General features: G+C 31.9%; 1 protein-coding gene across 2 annotated transcripts in view; it reads left to right on the top strand.

The window, feature by feature from the left end:
* Ptp36e (Protein tyrosine phosphatase 36E) overlaps positions 1–21767 on the top strand; it is a 168571-nt gene that overhangs the window by 141661 nt on the left and 5143 nt on the right. For both annotated transcript variants that reach the window (XM_064217683.1, XM_064217684.1), the window contains 5 exons: positions 5819–5906; positions 7091–7167; positions 14631–14765; positions 19233–19370; positions 21162–21328. In XM_064217683.1, coding sequence (XP_064073753.1) covers positions 5819–5906; positions 7091–7167; positions 14631–14765; positions 19233–19370; positions 21162–21328 — 605 coding nt within the window. The remainder of the gene's footprint in view (positions 1–5818; positions 5907–7090; positions 7168–14630; positions 14766–19232; positions 19371–21161; positions 21329–21767) is intronic.

Here is a 21767-nt window from a genome sequence, read left to right on the forward strand (position 1 = left end):
TGTTACCTGTTTGCTTGAGTGGATAGTTCGGCGCGGATACTTCGGCGTGTTATGATTTATTTTCTGAAGTTCATCTTTAATCCTGCTAAGAATTGGAGACGTAAAACGTGCCTCAAAAAGTAGTTCATTCGCCAAATATTTCTTGATTGTGTCAGATCACTACACCATTTTTATTAAGCAGGCTATTAAAATGTCATATCAATCATTTAATATATCGAGCAATATTTTTGTTTCATGAATAATTTTGAAGTGATTTCACGCTGTTTCTATTGCATAATTTTAATAACTACATATTTATATAATTTTTTATAGATATTTAATAAATTTGTTAATAAACTATACGATTCTCCCTTTGAGTCTACTATACACTATGTTCACGTTACATATTTATGAAATTACTTTTAATCACGAATACACGTTTATGTAATAACAACAAGACAATATTTACATCACTAAGACAAGTTTAATTAAATTAAAATCCACTTATAAGTTGCCGCTTGGTCGTATTGTTAAGGTAGTCAATTCAATAATTGATGTAATCGCACCCTACCTTGTCACTATATTTAATAATTGTGTCCTTAGTGGCGTGTTTCCTGACCTCATGAAACATAGCAGAGTATTACCAATATTTAAGTCAGGTAGTACATCAGACCCCAACAACTATAGGCCCATCTCTGTACTACCAACTCTTAGCAAGATCTTTGAAAAGTTATTACTAAATCAAATGCTAGTACATTTTAACAATAACAAGTTGCTACACAAGAAACAATTTGGATTTACAAGGGGTCGCTCGACAACTGACGCTGGTGTTGAGCTCGTTAAAAATATTTACAAGGCCTGGGAGGAGTCACAGGATACCTTAGGGATATTTTGTGATTTATCTAAGGCCTTTGATTGTGTGCAACACGAAACTTTGGTCAGGAAGCTACGTCATTATGGAATTAGGGACACTGCAGTCAGTCTTCTGATTTTGTATCTGAGCAATCGGATTCAGAGGGTTGATGTAAATGGAAAGAGATCACCCGGGTCTCCAGTTACTGTGGGGGTCCCTCAAGGATCAATTCTTGGACCATTTCTCTTCCTTGTTTATATAAATGACCTGCCACATCTCCTAGGTGATAAACTCGAGATAGTATTGTTTGCTGATGATACTTCTTTAATTTTTAAAATAAAAAGACATATTTCAATATATCACGATGTGAACAATGCTCTCTCTGAAATAGTAAATTGGTTTAGTGTTAATAATTTAATGTTAAATAGTAAAAAGACAAAATGTATTAAATTCACTACTCCCAATGTAAGATGTGTCAAAACGAGTGTACTTTCGTAAATAAATTGACGAATAGAGTCAGCTCTGCAGCCTATGCGGTAAAAAAAATTAGACTTTTGACTGATGTGGATACGGCTCGCCTTGTGTATTTCAGTTATTTCCACAATATAATGTCGTATGGCATCTTACTCTGGGGTAATGCAGCTGACATTAATACCATTTTTGTACTGCAGAAGAGGGCTATTCGTGCAATTTATAACCTGGGCCTAAAATATTCGTTAAGAGGTAAATTTGAAGAAATTAAAATAATGACTGTCGCTTCTCAATTTGTTTTTGATAATGTTATGTATGTACGCAAAAACATAAATGATTTTCCCAGAAATTGTGACGTACATTCTATTAATACTAGGAACAAGAATAAACTTGTTACTCCAAGTACCCGATTACACAGGGTTAGTAACTCTTTTTTGGGGCAATGTTTTTACAACAGGATCCCGGAAAACGTTAAAAATTATTCAATAATAAAATTCCAAAGAATCGTTAAAGAGCGTTTGTGTGCTAAAGGTTATTACAACACTAATGACTTTTTAGTTGACTGCACACCTTGGGAATGAAATGATCGCCTCCAGGCTGTTTCAAATAACTAAAATATAATTATTATTGTACATGCAAAATGGAAAAAAAAAATATCCCGCTGAGTTTCTTGCGCCGGTTCTTCTCAGGTCCGAGGTGTTAAATTCCGAACCGGTGGTAGACTTTTGACTATCAATAAGCAAGTGTAAACACTTCTAAATTTAATAAAGATTTTTGACTTTGACTTTGACTTGACTTTGACTTGACTTTGACTTGACTTTGACATGACTTTGACTTGACTTTGACTTGACTTTGACTTGACTTTGACTTGACTTTGACTTTGTGCCTTATGGCGAATGAATCATTACATTATAAAAAGGATAAACTTTATTATTTGGTGTAAAAGGTATCTTTTTAACGCTTTGCAAAAATCGCGTGCATTGGATAATACGCTAAAAGGCAGTATACTGGTAACACTCGTAATAAATCAAAAATAAAATGTTGTAAAAATATCACTGAACATCGAAAACGTCGTAAGTACATATATAAAGCGACATCACAATACTACATTCTATATAAAGGTTAAACAATAATTTTGACCGCCTGTGGTTCACATACGATAAATTGTGTCGGCCTTATAAACTTATCCATTATTTTTAAAGAAGAAATACTTATTAAATGTTGGTAATACCATTATTTTATTCAGCCAAATAATTCTTCCTGCCTAGCACATCAAACTCAAATCATTTAGATTGATTCCGAAATAAAGTACGAGTATTCTGAGTAATGTTAAATCTGCATATTATTTTTAAGAATAACAACCAAAACTATTCTCAGTAGAAGTTTATTTCAAATCAATACTAGCTTTGAATTTAATTTAATCTTAATGATTCAAAAGTGCTTGTAAGATCCTACTTGAATAGAGTTTATCACTTATCATCAAGAAATCTTAAGAATAACGTATACCTCTCAATGTTTTTTTTTTTAAATTCATTTATTGAGCTAAATAAAAAGAAGGAAGCCGCTAACCAGTGGGCCATCACTATATATGGTAGGGCATTTATTCAACCGCCAAACACCAGTGCGTATTGTTCCATTGCAACTATTCGTAACAGCTTTAGAGTGATTAATATATAAAAAAGCGTAAGTACTTAATTTTATATGTTTATTAGTTTATTAACAACTTTATTAAATATTTATAAAGAATTATATAAATATTTATATATTAAAATTATATATATATACAATGTAAAAAAAATCTTCAGTTCCACAGTTAAATCTTTAATACAATCTTGGCTAAACCTAAAGTTAAAGTTAAGAAATAATGTTTTTGTATTCAGTAATTGTTAAAATTTAGAACTTTTACTGCAGTCGTGTTAAATTGTTAGCGCCAAGCTGTATCAGTGTCAACTCGACGGTCGAATAATATATTAGTTTAAAGTCATTGCTAAATACCTGCCATAGATACTAAATCAAGGATGCGTTTTCAACTTAGTAGTACGAGCTGTCTTACAGTAGTAATAGAGTATAATAAATAGCCTTTTTTGAAAATTTTATATTTATTTAAAACTTGTAAATAGTTTCTCATAATCTATCACATTGTCTTAAATGATTATAATCATTATTCATATATCATCGTTTACTATCTACTTATTGGGTTGAGCCAGTTGGTAGCGTATAATTTTGATTAATGAGAAAGAACCACCTGCTGCAGACGTTTGAAACATTTGTTAGGAAAATTAACTAAAATTGGGATACGTTTCAAGTGTAAAATAATAACGGACGCGAAATATCCTAAGATCATATTAACATAAAATAAATAACGTATTCAAAATTAACGAAGTTTTTTTGTTTATAAACAAAATAAATTACTATTTCTTGGTAGAGCTTTGTGAAAGCCCGTCGGAGTAGTTACCTACCACTCTGATATTTTATCGCCAAACAGCAATACATACCTTTTTTGTATTCCGGTTTGAAGGGTAAGTGACCCAGTGGAACTACCGGCACAAGGCATGGAACATCTTAGCTCTCATGGTTGGTGGCGCATTGGATATCTAAGGATTGGTTAATATTTCTTATAGCGGCATTGTATATGGGCGGTAGTGAATACAAATAATAATAAGAATAATGGTGGTGGTGGTGGCTCATTAGCCCGATCGACTACCTAAAATAGAATGACCTTAATTTTTTATTAAAGGCATTTTTAAAACGTCAATTCACTGAACACAAATTATCGATTGGCGAGTGCTTAAGACGGCTTTATTAGTGAAGTATCCTTTGATCTTCCCTTAACTTTGATCCCGTGAGATTGATCTTATTTCATTGAATAGAACACCTAGCCTCAAATTTTGTTAAAAACATTTTTCATATAAAATCAAAAAGCAACCTCAAAGACTTGTATAGTATAGTTCTAAGAATGTAATTAATTCTTATCACTGTCAATAGTCTAAAAAATTGCGAAACCCAGCTACTTAAACTTAATAATACTTAATAAAACATCGCGCTACATCTTCTGCTTTACAAAAAAATACATTAATTTTTAATAGTATAGATTATTTTGAAAAAGGTTTAAATTTATTTATATATATGGCTTAATTGCACAAGCTAACCCTTTGTCGTAAATCCATTTCTTAACCCGTGCTTCACTTCAAAAGATTAATTTTCCGTAATTTACTCTTTAATTTTCACCAATATAAAAATACGTGCACGTCAATATAAAATACGTATACAATATCACGACCCCATTTTGAATTCTATTTTTGAGTATTCATTAACTGAAAGTAAAAGGTCAGGCGATATTTTTAAGTATTCCGAAGCGAAGTGTTTGGTAACATCTCTCGCTCCACCGACACTGAACCGCTCCGTTGGAAACTAATGAACTAGTTAATTATGAACAAGTTTTAACGATTTGTGGAGTTTCATATTTAAAGTTATTAAGGTTATTTCATTAAAATACCAGCACTTTTACCCGTGTTTTACCCGCGGTTTTACCCATGTTCAATTTTTAGTATATTAAAATCCTAAAACCTAACAATATGAACGGAAGGAAAATTACGCTTTTTCATCCTCATCGGTTTTTGTTTTTTAAATTTCATAACATTCTAGTTAAATACCACTGTAGTTTTTACCCATTTTGATTATTCCAGAACAAGTAAACTCAATCATGAAGAAGAATTATTGGGTTTTGTTATTTAAAAATTCTCAAAAGCACTGTCTAGGTATTTTGACATTTTAGTGTCTTTGGCTGCCGTAGCCGAAACCGGTGAGAACATTGATTCTGTTTTATTTCAAGTCTAAAATAACAGAAACATCAGGAGCTCATGGCTCTCGTTAGACGAAACTACGTCCAAGTAACCCCCTTACCGCTTTACTTTATTTTCGAGGAGGGAAGGTTGTTCGAGGTATAATAATATTTACAGTTATAATTTGTAAATCGCATTAACCAAACCTTGCCCTCACCAAAGTGTATGTGAAGCGTATATTATTGTATCCCTTATGCCTGTTGTTATAGGCTTCTGCAAATGTTATCATAAATAATTAGAACAAAAGTGCGTAGAGATTGAAAACCTGATGAATTTTATTTGTAATCCGTCCTCGATTCGTCAATGCGATGTGAATAATTGAGTTCCATTTGACAAAACATTTTACCCATTTAAAAATAAAATGACGATGTTCCATTGGGCGAAATGTTTTTGGCATAAACAATGTCGGGTAGAAAAAAATATCTGTCTTTATTTTCGAAAGTAAAATAGAGCCACTTCTTGAGCTTGTCTTAAAAATTAACTGAGCGAAAAAATAGTAAATTGCATTTTGTCGAAAGATATCATTCCCAGATGCAAGCGGAAAAAACTTTTCCGTTGCAGTGTTATAAGAAGGATTGCACTGACCCCAAATAAATTAAACGTATTAAATTTTACAGAAGTTTAGAGATTTATTCTTAATTTAAAACAACTAATCAGTCTTTTGGTTTTACAGACGGCAATCAAGGTAGAACCGCACGCATGTCGTCACGCACAGAAGAAGACCAATCTACACAAGAATCAGAATCAAAAAGTAACTCCATGTAAGTTATAAAAATTCAACATATATATGTAGCCGACTGCTTACTATCAGTAGTAGTTGCTAGTGTTTTTACATTTACACAACTTTTAGTCACAACTGATATTTATAATTTAAAAATGTTACGTGTTACAACGTATTCTTGTCAAATCGAGCTCCGCGTAATTCAACTGGTTGTTGTTTTTTTCGCAAATTTAACTGTTATGTCCAGGTGACACATCTTTGTAAATACACGCACGTATCACTTTTAATTTTTATTTACTTGTGTTATAGTCTGACATCTTCATTATGAATGAAGCACGACTGAGCATTACTCACAATGAGCTGGTTACGTTATATTCGAATTGCAAATGTTAGCTTATAATAATATTTAAGGTTATGCACCAGCTTAAAAGCCAATTTGAAATGTGCCATAGTAAGTTTATTGAGATATAGGAATCGTAATTAAACTACATAATTCTGACAATCGCGGTATTGTCACGTTTGAAAATAGAATTAAATACGCATTTCCGGGATTAAATTCTGTATGCTAATTCTGACTAGATACTATGTGACCATCAAATAGGTTTCATTTCATTTCATGGTTAGTGTGATTAAATAGTGAGATTTACGAGATCCTACACAATATCGTTGCGGTTACATCAGTGTTGCACATACTGATCCGCCCCTATGAGTTTCAACGTTGTGCCGTAATTTATTCAAAAAAGTTATATTAACCCTTCTGAATATATGCCTATAACTCAAAAAGATTATTTCAAATCGAACTAGAAGTTGTGAGATTTGCGCGTTCAAACATACAAACACTTCTATCGAATAAAAATATCACATATTTAAACTAGGTTCGCTCGCTTTGTTGAGCGTTTAAATTATCTTTGGTGAAAAAAAAAAGGAATTAAGAGGATGAGATTAATATTAGGTACGTGTTTATTATACAATCTTTTATAAACAATTCAAATTACATGAAAGATTTATTAAACTAGAAAATAACAGTTTCAAAACTTTTATGTAAAAATCATTAAAAAAATAGTAAACCTATATTACAATATACACAAAGGAATTATCCGCTTGAACGAAATTGAATCTGGCTTTACAATATTTCACATGTTCCGGTCTCTTATTTTAAAACTTAATCAAAGCAAAAAGTGTATTTCAAGCGCGATGTCGTATTAATAAAGTGTTCATTTGCAGATGACTACAACAGAGTGGTGCTGCAAACTGTCGACAGAGAACCCGACTCGGATTACATAAATGCTTCCTATATAGATGTAAGTATAAAACATCTATTAATGTATAAAGAACTACCAATCATTTGTACGTAAAGTAAAATTAATAAAGTAATAAATGATTCACAACGGTGCAACAGTCTCCTCATTGTTTAAGCAGCTTTGTCACTCAGCTCCGATGAGTGTTGGTGATTGCACATCAGTGGCGTAGTAAGGATCCCTGATTCATAGGACTCCAAACGATTCTTGTATTTCAAAATTTTTTTTCGACGAAACCGCTTATTTTCGTAAAAAACTGCGAGAAAAAATAATAGTGTTCCAAATTTAACGAAGACAACGAGGTCAGTCGAGGACAGGACTACTAGGAATCATAAAGACTAGTTACGCCATGTGGCAGAAATTCATCCTATACATGGTTTGCTAATGAAACACAAACAATAGTATTAGATTGAGATCCGTTAAACTGCGATGACTTAATGGGTTAAAAACACTAAAACTGTATGTCAAGAAAATTAATGCAGTATACCGCGGAACATTTACAGAAATAATGTAATTTGAAGAGTTTCCCCTCATTCTCCTTTCAGTCGCCGTCGTCTTTTAATAAACTTCGTGGTCGCAAACTTTGCGCCCTCGTTAGCTGTCGTCGGATACCTAGAAGTTACTTTTAAATAAATGAGAACATTCCAGAATCTGATCATTGGAGCTTGGAAGATATTTATATCGTCTTTCATTCTCTATTTGTAACAAGTTCCTTCTTTAATATTTTATTTGAAAATCATTAGTTGTATGTTTTTTTTAATTAAAACAAATAAACATTTAGCATGTGAACCAAAGTTTCAATCCGTTGCGTTTAGCTACTTACACACATGCACGCCCCCGCAGAGACATACGCACAGGCATAAACACACTCACGCACAAACACTCAAATACACATACATTCATTTATGATCCTGAATTCTTTTCACTTTTGTCCGCTATAATACTCTTTAAAGACAGCCAATAATTTTATGTAACTTTTATTTGATTTCATTTTGTTTAATTTGTCGATAATAAGTGATAAATTAAACAAAATTTCAATTCGATTCTTTATCAGATGTAAGCTGGGTAAGAATTCCCCGATGTCAATGAAACTTAGAAATAACATTGAAGGAATTAATATTAGTTGAGAATATTTATAAGGATAAGTAAAGTAACAGCGTGTAAATGCCTTATATGTAAAGAAGTTACTTTAGCATGTCTGTATATACCTCACAATTGGGGTAAGGCCTCCTCTCCTTTTTGACGAGAAGGTTTTAAGCTTACTCCACCACGCTGCGCCAAAGCGCGTCTGCAGATATATATGGCAGGTTTTTATCCGCCACATGTAGGTTTTCTCGGCGCCGAGCACGAGATCAATTATAAACAAAAATTAAGTACTTGAAAATAATTGGTGCTTGCCCAGCGTTTGAATGTGAAATCGTCTATTAATGTGTCACGTCCTCAAACCACAACATTTAATCAGTTGGTGTAGTAAAATAATTAAATTAAGATTTATTTGTGAGCAATATTACCTAAATCACGCTAGTATTAATAACTGAATGCAATGCCACGTTGCAAAATGTACTTGGAATAGCAATGGAAGCTGAAATTCACAAAAGATCAGCACAAGATTGCAAAATTTTTAAAATTCATTTTATCTGTTCTCGCATTTCTGCTCCGGTTTTTATTAAAATTCAGTGTAATTTTTCTTAAGTTAAGTGCGATAAGACATTAAAATCATTTTAACGACCTTTTTAAATCTTCTTAGAACTTCAAAGTTTTATTTTATTTGTAGTGAAAAGTAAATTACATTACATATATTGCTTCACGTTTTAAGTTAAGATAATGACCAGAAGAGGAACGAAAGATTCTTGTCTGTCGGAAAAATTACTTGGCTCGGGATTCAACATTTTATGTCCCTTGAGCCTGCTATAACGAGGACTCTCTTCAGGCTGGAATATTAACATACATAGCTGAGTATTGATGAGTAGAGTACCTACACAGACTAGTTCTACCAGCATTCAGAAAAAGCGATTGGGCTGAACTGATATACTCCGTCATTATCATTAAAAATGAACAAAAACAATTTAGAAAAACAAGCGTTATAAATACGACTTTATCATTATTGTTACAAATGGTTACAAATAAATTCTATTTTATTTTGTACAAACAAAAATAGTGTATAAATACTACAAACGAACATATAATATATCTTTGGTCTTCAGCTTTAGTACTTTATAAACCCATGGATGTAGAAAACACATGGCGTGGTGATTTATAACTGCAGAAAAACCTTCATCACTTGGTCCTCTAAGTGTCAACGTTTAGGGGAAGAAAATGGTTCATTACATAACATAGACCCGAGAAGATTTACATAAACAACGTAGACAATTAATAATTCTTGGATTTTTTGATAAAATCCGTTCCAATATAACTATTGACTTATAAACTTCATCCGAGTTACGTTCAGTGTTGGCAAAATGCTAGCAGTATTTTTCCCTTGAATCGTGCAAACTCTGCTACTTCTACTACAAACGGAGTTAACTACGCAAAAGGTCTCTCAAGACATTTTTTGCGTCTTAACTTCCAAAATGTTTTAACTTAAGGTACTATACAAAGTAATTTTCCTGATACTCGACAGGTTAATCAACGCAAATCGTCCTGCAAAAGGCCCTTCTCGGGAAATTAGGGTTATTCGTCGAGTTACTAGCCATTATCACGACCAATTTAAATTTCTTTATGAAGTGACAGTTGTCCGTTCATTTAAAACTTTCCTTTAAATGTCTTTAACAGGAGTTGCCAATTAAATTTCTCTTCACCGCAGGCTTGTTGAATAATAATTTTACTCTATAATATTATACACAAACTTTTTGTATTCCTTGGGTATTCTTTAGAGAAAGTGATTACCTAAAATATACGTTATTCGAAATTCAAACAAAAACTACTAAATATAAATAAAATCTTTCAACTAAGTAAGTATTAATGTTGAGTTCTTAGCACATAGACTCCTGTTCCCAAAGCAGCATGTTTATAAATACTATTTCATTTATTTATTTACGAAGGCAAGGTCTCCCTATCGCGTATTATTGGTGCAGAACTTGTAAAGCATAACACTTTTAAGCATTGCCACCATACGATTCGATATTTTATGTCACAGTTTTTAATAACACAATCTGATTCTTTTTTATAAAATACGAAGGCGGACGGAAAATTGGGTCACCTAGTATTAAGTGCTCACCATCGCCCGATGTAAGAAATATTAACCATTTCTCACATTGCCAAAGCTCTGCCAACATCAGAAACGTTAAGTCCCTTGTTCATACACTAGCTCACTCACCCATCAAACTTGAACACGAGAATATTGAATATTGTTTGCTGTTAACAGTAAAATATGTGATGAGTTAGTTGTACCCACGCAGATGGGCTTGCAGAAATACCTAATACTACTCTTTAACTAGAATACAGCAATGAGAATGTGGTACATACCCAGGTGACCCTGGACAAAATTTAAATACGAGTATACATTGTTTTTATACAACAAATAATCGAATATTTTCCCTGATCAAGATACAAAGTAGAGCAACTTTATACATTTTCAAAAGTAAATACAAAACATAATTCATATAATTTTTCATTCTTTCTCAAACAAATGAAAGTATCTGATGAAATCATACATTTCGTAAAATTTTATTGTGCTGTTTGTTAACGAGATGTTTCGCATATGAGGTAAATATCATACGGAAATAACTCGACAACTTGCAAATTAAATATTTAAAATATGGAATCATTAAAAATTTAACTTTTCTGTAAAAGAAGATGTGAAATCCATTTAAAGAGCTTTTATATATTTCTACCATTTATTATAAAATGTGATTTTAATTTTTGAATGTTACTGAAACAATAAATTTGTTTTCAAGTATTCGACGCAATTCGTCTTATATTTTTTACAACTGTCATTTTCATAGTTATTTAACGATTACTTAAGGCAATTCTATGATTTATATATCAAGTCTTTACTCGGGAGAGCAAACCGTTGGATGTTTCTGAGTAAGGAAGTAAAACAGATAATGCCGTGTTTAAATAATTACTTTAATTTTTTAATAAATCACGTAATAATTTAATTTGCCATCTTTAAGCAAAAGAGATATTTTGTGTAAAATATTTAATAAGCTGCAAATCATTTTTGCTTTGACAGATATTATCTGATTGATATGGTACTAATCTTATAATACATTTATATGTTATATTTATTTTTAAATATAGTTTATTGTGTCATCGTAGTCGGAGATAAATCGTCAGTTTCGTAATTTCAAAGAGGTAAATGTTGCCAAATTGTGACTGATAAGGAAAAACACTTTTAGGATTTTAAAATATTTACTGAATAGGTTTAAACATAGTACTCCCTTAATAAGAGCAACTAAAACTATTTTTATGATAGAATAAATTAAAAGTTAAAAACCATTTGTGTATATGTGATACTATGATTTTAAGCGTTTAGAAGTTCCTTCGTCGGTATCCAATCCTAGCTGTTGAATAAGGACATCCATTAAGAAAAAAAGAATTGTCACCGGACCTGAACATTTAGTTTGTGTGTTTGTGTAAGTCCGTCTGGGTAGGTAACCCAATCATCAGATATTCTATCGCCAGACAGCAATACTTAGTACTGTTGTGTTCCGATTTGAAGGGTAAATGAGCCAGTGAAACTGTTAGCACATTGGACATAACTTCTTAATTCACAAAGTTGGTGGCATATTGGCGTGATGTAAGGAATGGTTTATACATAAAACAACGGTCATGGGCGGTAGGGACTTCTCCGCCTATCTGTTACATTAAAAAAAAGTGTAAAACTTCAACTCCATACGATAAGGCAGTGGTTTTAATTCGGCTTGCAAGATTTAACTTAAACAAACAATACACAAAAAATCATATTTTATCCCTTAATTTTATATAAACCACTCACAAATCTTCTTTCTCGCACTACTAAGGTTGGCTGGTAGATATTGCTTTTAGCATTAATCCCGCCTTTTGTACAATATACCGCTATACTACGCAATCTAAGATTTATTTTATGAAACAGTTCCATTTATACTATACATAAATAAAACTTTACATCATACAGATACGATTCATCCTTTCCATCAAAGTGTTCATCACAGTACAATAGAATTAGGCAATTTCCAACACATTACGCCGGTCTTGTGGAAGAAATCGTTGCTTTTATTAGACCTTTGGTAGGGGACTAGTGATCCTATCACCATAATGATATATTATGACTTGTTTAAAGAAACCATCTTGAATTTAATATTAAAGACAAATCGAAACGAGTTTATACGAGAGATATATTTGTATTGTTTATGTATTTTATTTTTATTTTAGGAATTCAAACGATCAAATAGGTCGCTTGATAGTAATTTGCTCATAGGTAGTGGTCGGGGTCTGATCACTCGTTAAGAAATATAAAACGTAATACTGTTATTGCAATGCCATCAGGATCTATGATGCTATGTTCTTTTGAGCAATTTGTTATAAAATAATTGAAGCGTTCGCCTTCAAACAGTACTAGTTTTGCTGTTTGGCATCCGTGATAAATGAGTATAATACTGCCTATAGAAACAGATATGCACAAAGCTTTACCACCAAATAATATAAGTATAATTAAACTGATTCACTCGCCATTAAAACTGAAACGCTACGAAGCAAAGTATTACTGGTAGAATAATTGGGATGTAACTGGTACCCATTGATACTAGGACATAAGCGTGTCGCCGGACGGGAGGGGAGAGGGGGAAGGGGAGATTGATAAAGATTACAAAGAATGTAGTATAATTTTACATATTTAATCTACAAATATATGATTTCTAAGATATAAAACTGACTTTTCACTGGTTCGCATCATTTTGCCGGAAATTTTACACTTCCCTCAATTTACACGGTAAATTTCAAACAAGGTCGAGTGGTTATTAAGGATAAAATTTAATTTGTGTCACACAAATTATACGTGTACAAAGTTACATAACATAACCTAAAATATGTTGAGCTCTTCTAAAATAGTTTAAATGTTGAATTTGTGTGCTATAATCTATTAAGTTTATAAATAAATTAAAAATGCATTCTTATTTTTAAAAAAATAATGTAATCTTTGCGTTTTTATTTTGTTACCGATTAAGTAATTTCGACCTATAGTTTTATATATAATTATTACAAGCTTTTTGAATAAATAATAATATGAACTAAAATATGTCTGAAACATTCTAAGTAGCCTTAATGCAAAAATATCTTACATAGACAAAGCTGAAAATAATTCATTAGTCTATAAACATAAAAATGTTTTCAATTTCTTTGAACATAATCATACATAATAATCAGCCTGTAAATTTCCCACTGCTGGGCTAAGGCCTCCTCCCCCGTTGAGGAGAAGGTATGGAGCATATTCCACCACGCTGCTCCAATGCGGGTTGGTGGAATACACATGTGGCAGAATTTCGTTGAATTTAGACACATGCAGGTTTCCTCACGATGTTTTCCTTCACCGCCGAGCACGAGATGAATTATAAACAAATTAAGCACATGTAAATTCAGTGGTGCCTGCCTGGGTTTGAACCCGAAATCATCGGTTAAGATGCACGCGTTCTAACCACTGGGCCATCTCGGCTCTTGATTTGATTTCTTTGAACACTAAATTGAAATGATTTGAATACATTTATAATCGTTTCTTTGTCATTTATTTAGTTTTTATATGAAGCGTCGATTGGCGCGTTTCGAGGATGAGACGGACTCGTATATTTACGGGTAACAACATAACGCTCTCTTATGCCATCATGTTCTTAACTCGTTTTGCGTGACAAAAATATCATAGACTTCATTGCTATATATTAGGTATAATAATATATATATATATATATATTTTATCAAATCAATCTGTTTTTATTTTCTTTTTACATTTTTTCATTTATGTTTACTAATGTTATAAATGCGAAAATGTGTCTGTCTGTCTATCTTTCTGCCTGTGGGTTGTTCTTTCACGGCCAAACCACTGAAAATTAAAATTATTAATATTACAATTATTAGCTTATTAAGAGGGGATTTATAACAGAGATCTCTTTGTGATAAGTTGGCTTTTATGAAAATATATTTATATTTCCAGACAAATAACTTTTAGGGATATTTTTCTGAATTGTAAATTGTAAAGGCACGGCTGTTAAAGTTTACATTCCTCCGTTAAGTTTATTGCAAACAAAAAAATACTTACTGCTTTATAAATATATAAAATAGATTTTCTTAGTGCTCTCAATTATTCAATCAAATCCCTTTAACTTAACCAGTTCAATGAATATTGTTCTGAAACATAATATATATTCGGCATCAATGATCTTCTCTTCCTATTCAAACAGTAGTGAATCAATTAACGCCATCTATTGGTAAAATTAGGCAATTGTTAATTTAAACTTAACATTGTATATAATGTCTTAAATCTTTTTCTTTAACAGAGTATATTAAAGCCGAACGCGTACATAGTGACTCAGGGGCCAACAGAAGAAACGGTGGTCTCGTTCTGGCGTATGATCTGGCAGGAACGGGCAGCCGCAATCGTCATGCTCACCAAGACCTTCGATTTTATCAAGGTAATATAAAACTTACATAATATAACAACGATAACCTTGGTTTACGTTGTGTAATTGTAACTTTTTGACACAGAAAATCATCAAAACCAAATATACTTAATTTAAGAAGGATTTAACAAGCTCTTTTGAATTGTCATTTTACAGAACTATATTAAAAATAAAGCTACCACCGGTTCGGAATGTAGATTCTACTGAGAAGAACCATCAAGAAACTTAGTAGTTACTCGTTTTCAACATTTTAGATACATTATGTTACTTAAATACAATTAAATCAATATACAAATACAATAATATCAATATACATATATTGCAATCTGTTCAATATACAAAGTATGGAGAATAGACGAAAAATATTGTCAATGAAATTTTTATTTAATTTATTTAATAATAATATTGACTGTCCAGAACTTTTATCAAAATTCTATTTAAACGTCCCTCACATTAATTCCCGTAATATGAGCCATTTCTTTTATACCAGATTATATAAAACGCAACTAGGTAGGGATTCCATCATATCGAGATTATCATTGTTATACATCACCATCAGTATTAAAGTAAAACATTTAGACATACGTCACGATAGTCGACCTCAATTCAATCGAAAAATAAAGAATTTTATTTGTGCTCAATTCTAATCATATGGTTTATCTTATTAATTATTATTTATTATATAATAGTTTAAAAATGTATTGTATTTCTTATTTTTAATTATTATGCTTATGTTTAATTCATATTTTCAATAATTACATTGTGTAATATGATAATGCACGGTGAGACTACCTGTAAGTAGTAGAACTTTTGCCTTGATCATTTTGAAATGTAATTTTTTATTTTTTATTTTGGATGTAATATTGTATCTACTGTTGGTTGTCCTTATGAATATAAAATAACAATAAAATAGAATATAATAAATAATTCCTGACTGAAAGTCAACAAATATTAGCTCCACGCTTTTTTATCATCTTATATTTTAAGCTTTTCTATAATCTTGTGTTAAAGCATATGCTTTATTTATTAATGTTTTTTTTTTAACAAATGATTTGAATTTATGAATGTTATGTATAATTATTATTTAAAAGAAATACGAAAGCAGAAACTATTTGCTCTTCTAAAATAAACGTAACCTCAAAAAGAAGCTTATAATATTGTACTTCCTACAAAAGATTGGAAATATCACTTATCCTTAAAATACCAGGATAATAACACAAGAATCAAAAAAAAAAAATATATTTAATTATTATTTTATACTTTTTGTATAATTGTTTCGAAAATATTAATATCGGAGTTTACTGTTTTTAAAAGAATACCTAAGCGGTGATTTTTCGTTTCCGAACAAATACATATAGGAAATATTTCATCAGTTTCCGAGCAGTTAGTGTTAAATAAATCTTACATAGACAAAACTGAAAATAATTCCATCTCAACATTAGTCCATTAAATTGTCCCAGCTCGATTTAATTTCAAAATTAGAACAACAATTTACATACATTGACAGTGATAAAATGGAGTGTAAATTCAGAAACAAAATTGAAATTAAGGTATTTCATTCGCCCTCATTCTCTTTCATCGTGATTACGATGTGAATTTGTCACTTTCACACCCCCCATTTTGTGGAAACGAATTATAAGAACACTTACGCAACCCTTTCGGCTCGTATAGCGAGGACACTTGATCTTATTATTATTGGATTATTATAAGTTATGCATGTTTTCCACAGATTAAAAATGATTTGATGGATCGATTTGAATAAATACTCTAAACGAAGACGTAAATACTAAAATGTGGCTATGTTTTATTAATTCAATAGACGAGAATGCTTGACAACATTTCTTTTAAAAAATGAATGAGATATTTAATAAAAAGAATTAATTAAATACTCGTAGTCATATACAAATACTTCTACGAATACAAAGTTTAAATAACATCGTCATAACAATTCTGAAGATTTCAACGAAAATCATTGTGCTTGGCTGTCTTTCCTCTCGACTTTATTTTAAAATGAGAGATAATTGGGAATAAATTCTGCGGCTGCGAAATTTATTTTCAAGCCTTCTAAGTTTTACAACGAAGTGATTTTAAATCACAAAGACCTCTTAATCTTAAAGAGTTTCAAGTGCATTTTAAATATACCTTTTAAAATAAATCTTTTTTCAAGTAGGCTTTTACAAGCACTTTCGAATCGTCATTTCACAAGATTAAATTAAACGTAGTTACCGATTCGGAATGTAGATTCTACCCGAAAATACTAGCAAGTTTTTTTATAAGGATTAATTCACACTCCGTAGGGTATACTTCCTACTACTGGGCTAAAGCCTTCTATTCCCGTAAGGAGTTAATTTGGAATTTATTCCACCAAACTGCTCCAATACATTCCTTGATCACATTCACATGTTGCAGAATTTCATGCATTTCCACCGAGCACGAGATCAATTATAAACTTAAATTAATCATATGATAATTCAATCGTAACTCTCTAAATTTAATCCTCTACATACGATTAAAATCCACGTATCTATCCAACGCACCATATCGGTACATATATAACATATAAAAAAATACATTTCATAACATAATATGAATCTGTTTTTAAAAGCAAACTACTTAAATAAACCTAATATATCTTTTAACGTTTTGCCCCTGACAAAATATAAAATAATTTATTTATTATATAAGTAATAGCTACGCTCTACCCTCGGCTCAATAAAGCTAGGGGATGTTTCAGGGAATACTTTCGCTTCATTTGACCAAGCCGTCATACCGAGGCGGAATATTTGAGGTTAAGTCCCCCGACACGGGAATATTTTCCGCAACTTTTATGGATAACATCATAACTGAACCGTCGTATTTTCATTCCTTTCGTATCTCTATAAATAACTATCCCTGAATTATATTTCGAATTATCTGATCAAGAATATAAGATAATCAGTAATTTTAATTTAAACCGGTTTATTTATAAAAATAGAAATTTAGAAGCATATCATATTTATAGGTAGACGAGTAAACCACCACCTGATGTTGCTCACCACCGCGCGTAGACATTTGCAATTTAAGAAATATTAACTATTTCTTACATCACACCAATACGCCGCCAACCTCGGGAACTAAAATGCTATATCCCATGTGCCGGTAGTTACACTGGCTCACTCATTTCTCAAACCGGAATTCAACAAATAAACAAATGTTAATATGTTGGAGCGCCTTGGGATTTGGGGGTAAGACTAAGTCGATGCTGTGACGGCAAACGGCATGACGCTCTATTTTGTGTCTGCGTGACACATATGTTTTATTATAATAATACGAACAATATATTTATTTTAGTAAAGATTTTCTATGTTTTACTATATTTTACTCCAGATCTATTTGTTGGTCTTCATTATTTGTAAATAATTTCACTACCCTACTATTTCGTTATTTCATATCTGCCGAACCTTTTAATTATAACGTTGGAAATACAAATCATAGTAGATTAGTAAAATTTACGACACGACACGCGAAATTATCATGAAAATTTAATTATCACATAAAAACACCAAAACGCCAGAAGCGCTTAAAATTATTGAAATCTATGTTAATTATGTGTACAATTTTGGCACAAGTATATGACACGAAAGTTAAAATTATTTTTATATATGCAACGATATTGATTTTAGTGACGTCATTTATTTGCATATTAACCCAATAAAGGCACAGATTTTCGAACGCAACCCAAATATGCCATTGTATTTAATGTTTGGCTGGAATCGGACTTCCGTTATTCGCGCAATACAGTATACAGTAACGGCGAGGTGAAATTTTTACGTGTTGGATAACTATGCGAACAATGAAGCTATAAGCATTTTAATAGATAAAACATTAATGATTTTAAATATCTATTACATATCTATACTCTTTATTAATATTATAAATCCAAAAGTAACTTTCTACGTTACCTCCTCACGCCTAAACCGCAGCAACAGTGAAATTCGCTGAAGAAATAGTCTGAGTCGCAGGGAAAGGCATTTTAAATCTCTTTTAGAGGGGTAAAATGGGGGAGACGCACGCTGTTCACGCGGGCACAGTCGCAGGTTCAGCTGGTATAAAATAATATAAAAATTGACAGTGCATTTTGTATTACAATATTTTTATTTATTATTATAACACAAGCTACAATTTTTTTGTGTTAAATGGTTAGGCGGCGCGGCAAATAAGCCAAGCACATGGTAAGTAGTCACCACCGCCCATAGACATTATAGTCCGTAGATATAGATGCTGTAATAAATATTACACACTCCTCATATCACCAATATTGCACTAACCTTTGGAACTTAGGTGTTCCAAGTCCCTTGAGCCTGTCGATAAACTGGCTCACTCACCTCCAAATCGAAACATAACAATACTATGTATTGCTGTTTGGCGGTAAAATCTACGATGAGTGCTTACCTCGAAGTTAATTTTATTGTAAACAATAATTTATTTTCTCCTCTGTAGGTCATGTGCGTTCAATACTGGCCACCAAACAAGGAAAAAGATGAAACATATGGAGACATCAGCGTCGGTATAGTCCAAGAAGAGGAACTGGCCAACTTCCACATTCGCACCTTCCGGCTTTACAAAACAGAGAAAGATGTGAGTCTTTACTTCATCTACCTATATTTGTTGGTTCACCATACAAGTGGGTGAGATGTTTATGCGGTCGCGATATAGTTTTAGGGTTTTAGGGCATTGGTCAATCGAGATTACGATTTTACGAACAATTTGGAATCGTCGTTTTACAGGAATATATTATATGTTAAGTTACTACCGGTTCGGATTCTAGTGGCTACCGAAAATAAATTTAAGTAAAATATAACTTTAAGCATATGTAAATGGTAAAATTATTATATTACATAATAGAAACATTGTCGAGAATGTTTACAGTAATTTAAATGTTATTATACGTATTAAAATGCTTTACTTAAAGAATAAAAAGATAAATGTAGTAAAGTAACAAAGGACGAAGACAATGGAGACAGAAAGTTGCGGCAACACCGAAGTTAATGTGAGAAAAAGCCATTTGTAAGTGTTTTGCTAAGCTTAATAAAGTTTCTCATTTAATCGTACATTTCATTATGTTGAGAGAAAACAAAATTCCAGTGCATTGTCGACGAAGATTTTCTTTTCACGACCCAGCTTAGAAATAACTCAAGGTTTTATTTTATAAATGTCTGAGTATTTTTTATTTGATAGATACATATTATTTTATTATAAGAATAATAAATAATTTAACTTAATGGAAACCAAAGCAAGTTTATTACTAGTTTGATAAATTAGATAATTAGATACCATAATTATAATCATAAGTTTGCTTAATACTCGAAGACACCAACACATATGAACAAAACCGAGACTATATAGTAAAAGTCTAAAAATCTTAGCTCTTCCAGTAATTGAGCCATCGTATTCGGAAGTCTTTGTACATGCCCAACTAGAGCAGTTGTTTTAGTTATTAGAAATGCCGAGAGCTTAGGTTTTTCAATCGAAAAAATGACAGTTGTAGCTCGAGGTCTGGTAGTTGATAGTGTGTACACTTCTCGGAAAGCACATAAAGCTTGGTCTTGCGCCTAAACTTATCCCAGGCGTATGCCGTTTCATCGGATTATGAGTGTACGTGTGTTTGCGCACTATATTATGTCCTGCGCAGTTGGCTAGTCTCTTTTGAGATTAGCCGATGCGGCCAAAATCGATCAGGACCGGATCATCGCAAGGCCGGAACTTGGTTAAGATTTGCGCATTATATTGTAGATTAATTCAAATAAGAAAACACACATAACAATAACTTTGCTTTCAGAAACAAAGCACTACATCAAAAATAAAACATTCGCACAAAGTAATGATAATATAATTCAATAAACCCATAAATGTGCAATCGATTAAAAAAGCTGACATAAGAGAAATAAATAAGATTACTTAGAAAATATCGTGTTTAATAGAATTAGCTGAACACTCTATTTATATACGTCATAACAATAAACCGTTCCATGCTATGTACTTAAACATTACCAAGAGACCCTCGTGGAAGTAATGCATATATATACGCTGATCAGAAGGAATTGACTTATATTGAAGAATATAGCTGAAATTCGCTTCTGTAATACATAAAGAAATATTGATGTTTGTTCCCTTTTCCTTAATCAATTATATGATCTATCAATTATTCATCTATAATTATAACATTCCGAAAATATATAAAACCACAAAAACTCCGTCGTGACCTTCAAACGAAGCAGCTTCCCATTGCCACTTCAGCGTGCTAACTTTGCAATTTATGTTCGTTATCTTCGTTCATCTACGGATATAATTAGGTCGAGCGGCGAAATATAAACACTAAATAAAATGATATACTTCAACTAAATGCTAAACAACCTATTTTTCGTTCAGGTGGTTGTAGAAGAGAGATTTCTTCTTCAGTTTCACTACACTCAGTGGCACTCACACACCTGTCCGTTCAGTAACGCACTGCTGGAATTTAGACGGCGGGTTAGAGCAGTAGTGGGAAGAAGACTGGCTCCCAACTCCGCTACTGGGCCTATGGTAGTACATTGCAAGTAAGTATTAAGAAACTTCATCAACAATCAGTAGCGTTGCGAGGCAGATAAAGACCCCAGTAGCTAGCAAGCGAAGCTTTAATTTTTATTGAAATTTTAAATGAGTTTTTTCTGCGAGTCCCATTATTTTGCGATATATTATTCCTAGTAGTCTCACCTCACCTTAGAGAACCATGGTGCACCGCACTGCCTTGTATTAGGATTGCAATGCCATTAACATTATTATCTTATAATTTTATACAGAAAAAAAACATGTGACTTCAAATAATATAAAATTTTAACCAAAAATAACCGATTTTAATTTTACTTCATATATGATAAACTCTTTTTTTTTTTTGAGCTGGTAAAAGATACTAATTTAAATGTAGAGTTAAATTTTTGGTTTCAAATAAATTATCTTAATTGACATAAGGGCAAAGATACACGGTTCACACTACTT

This window comes from Vanessa tameamea, chromosome 18 (genome assembly GCF_037043105.1).
Source record: "Vanessa tameamea isolate UH-Manoa-2023 chromosome 18, ilVanTame1 primary haplotype, whole genome shotgun sequence".
NCBI lineage: Eukaryota > Metazoa > Arthropoda > Insecta > Lepidoptera > Nymphalidae > Vanessa > Vanessa tameamea.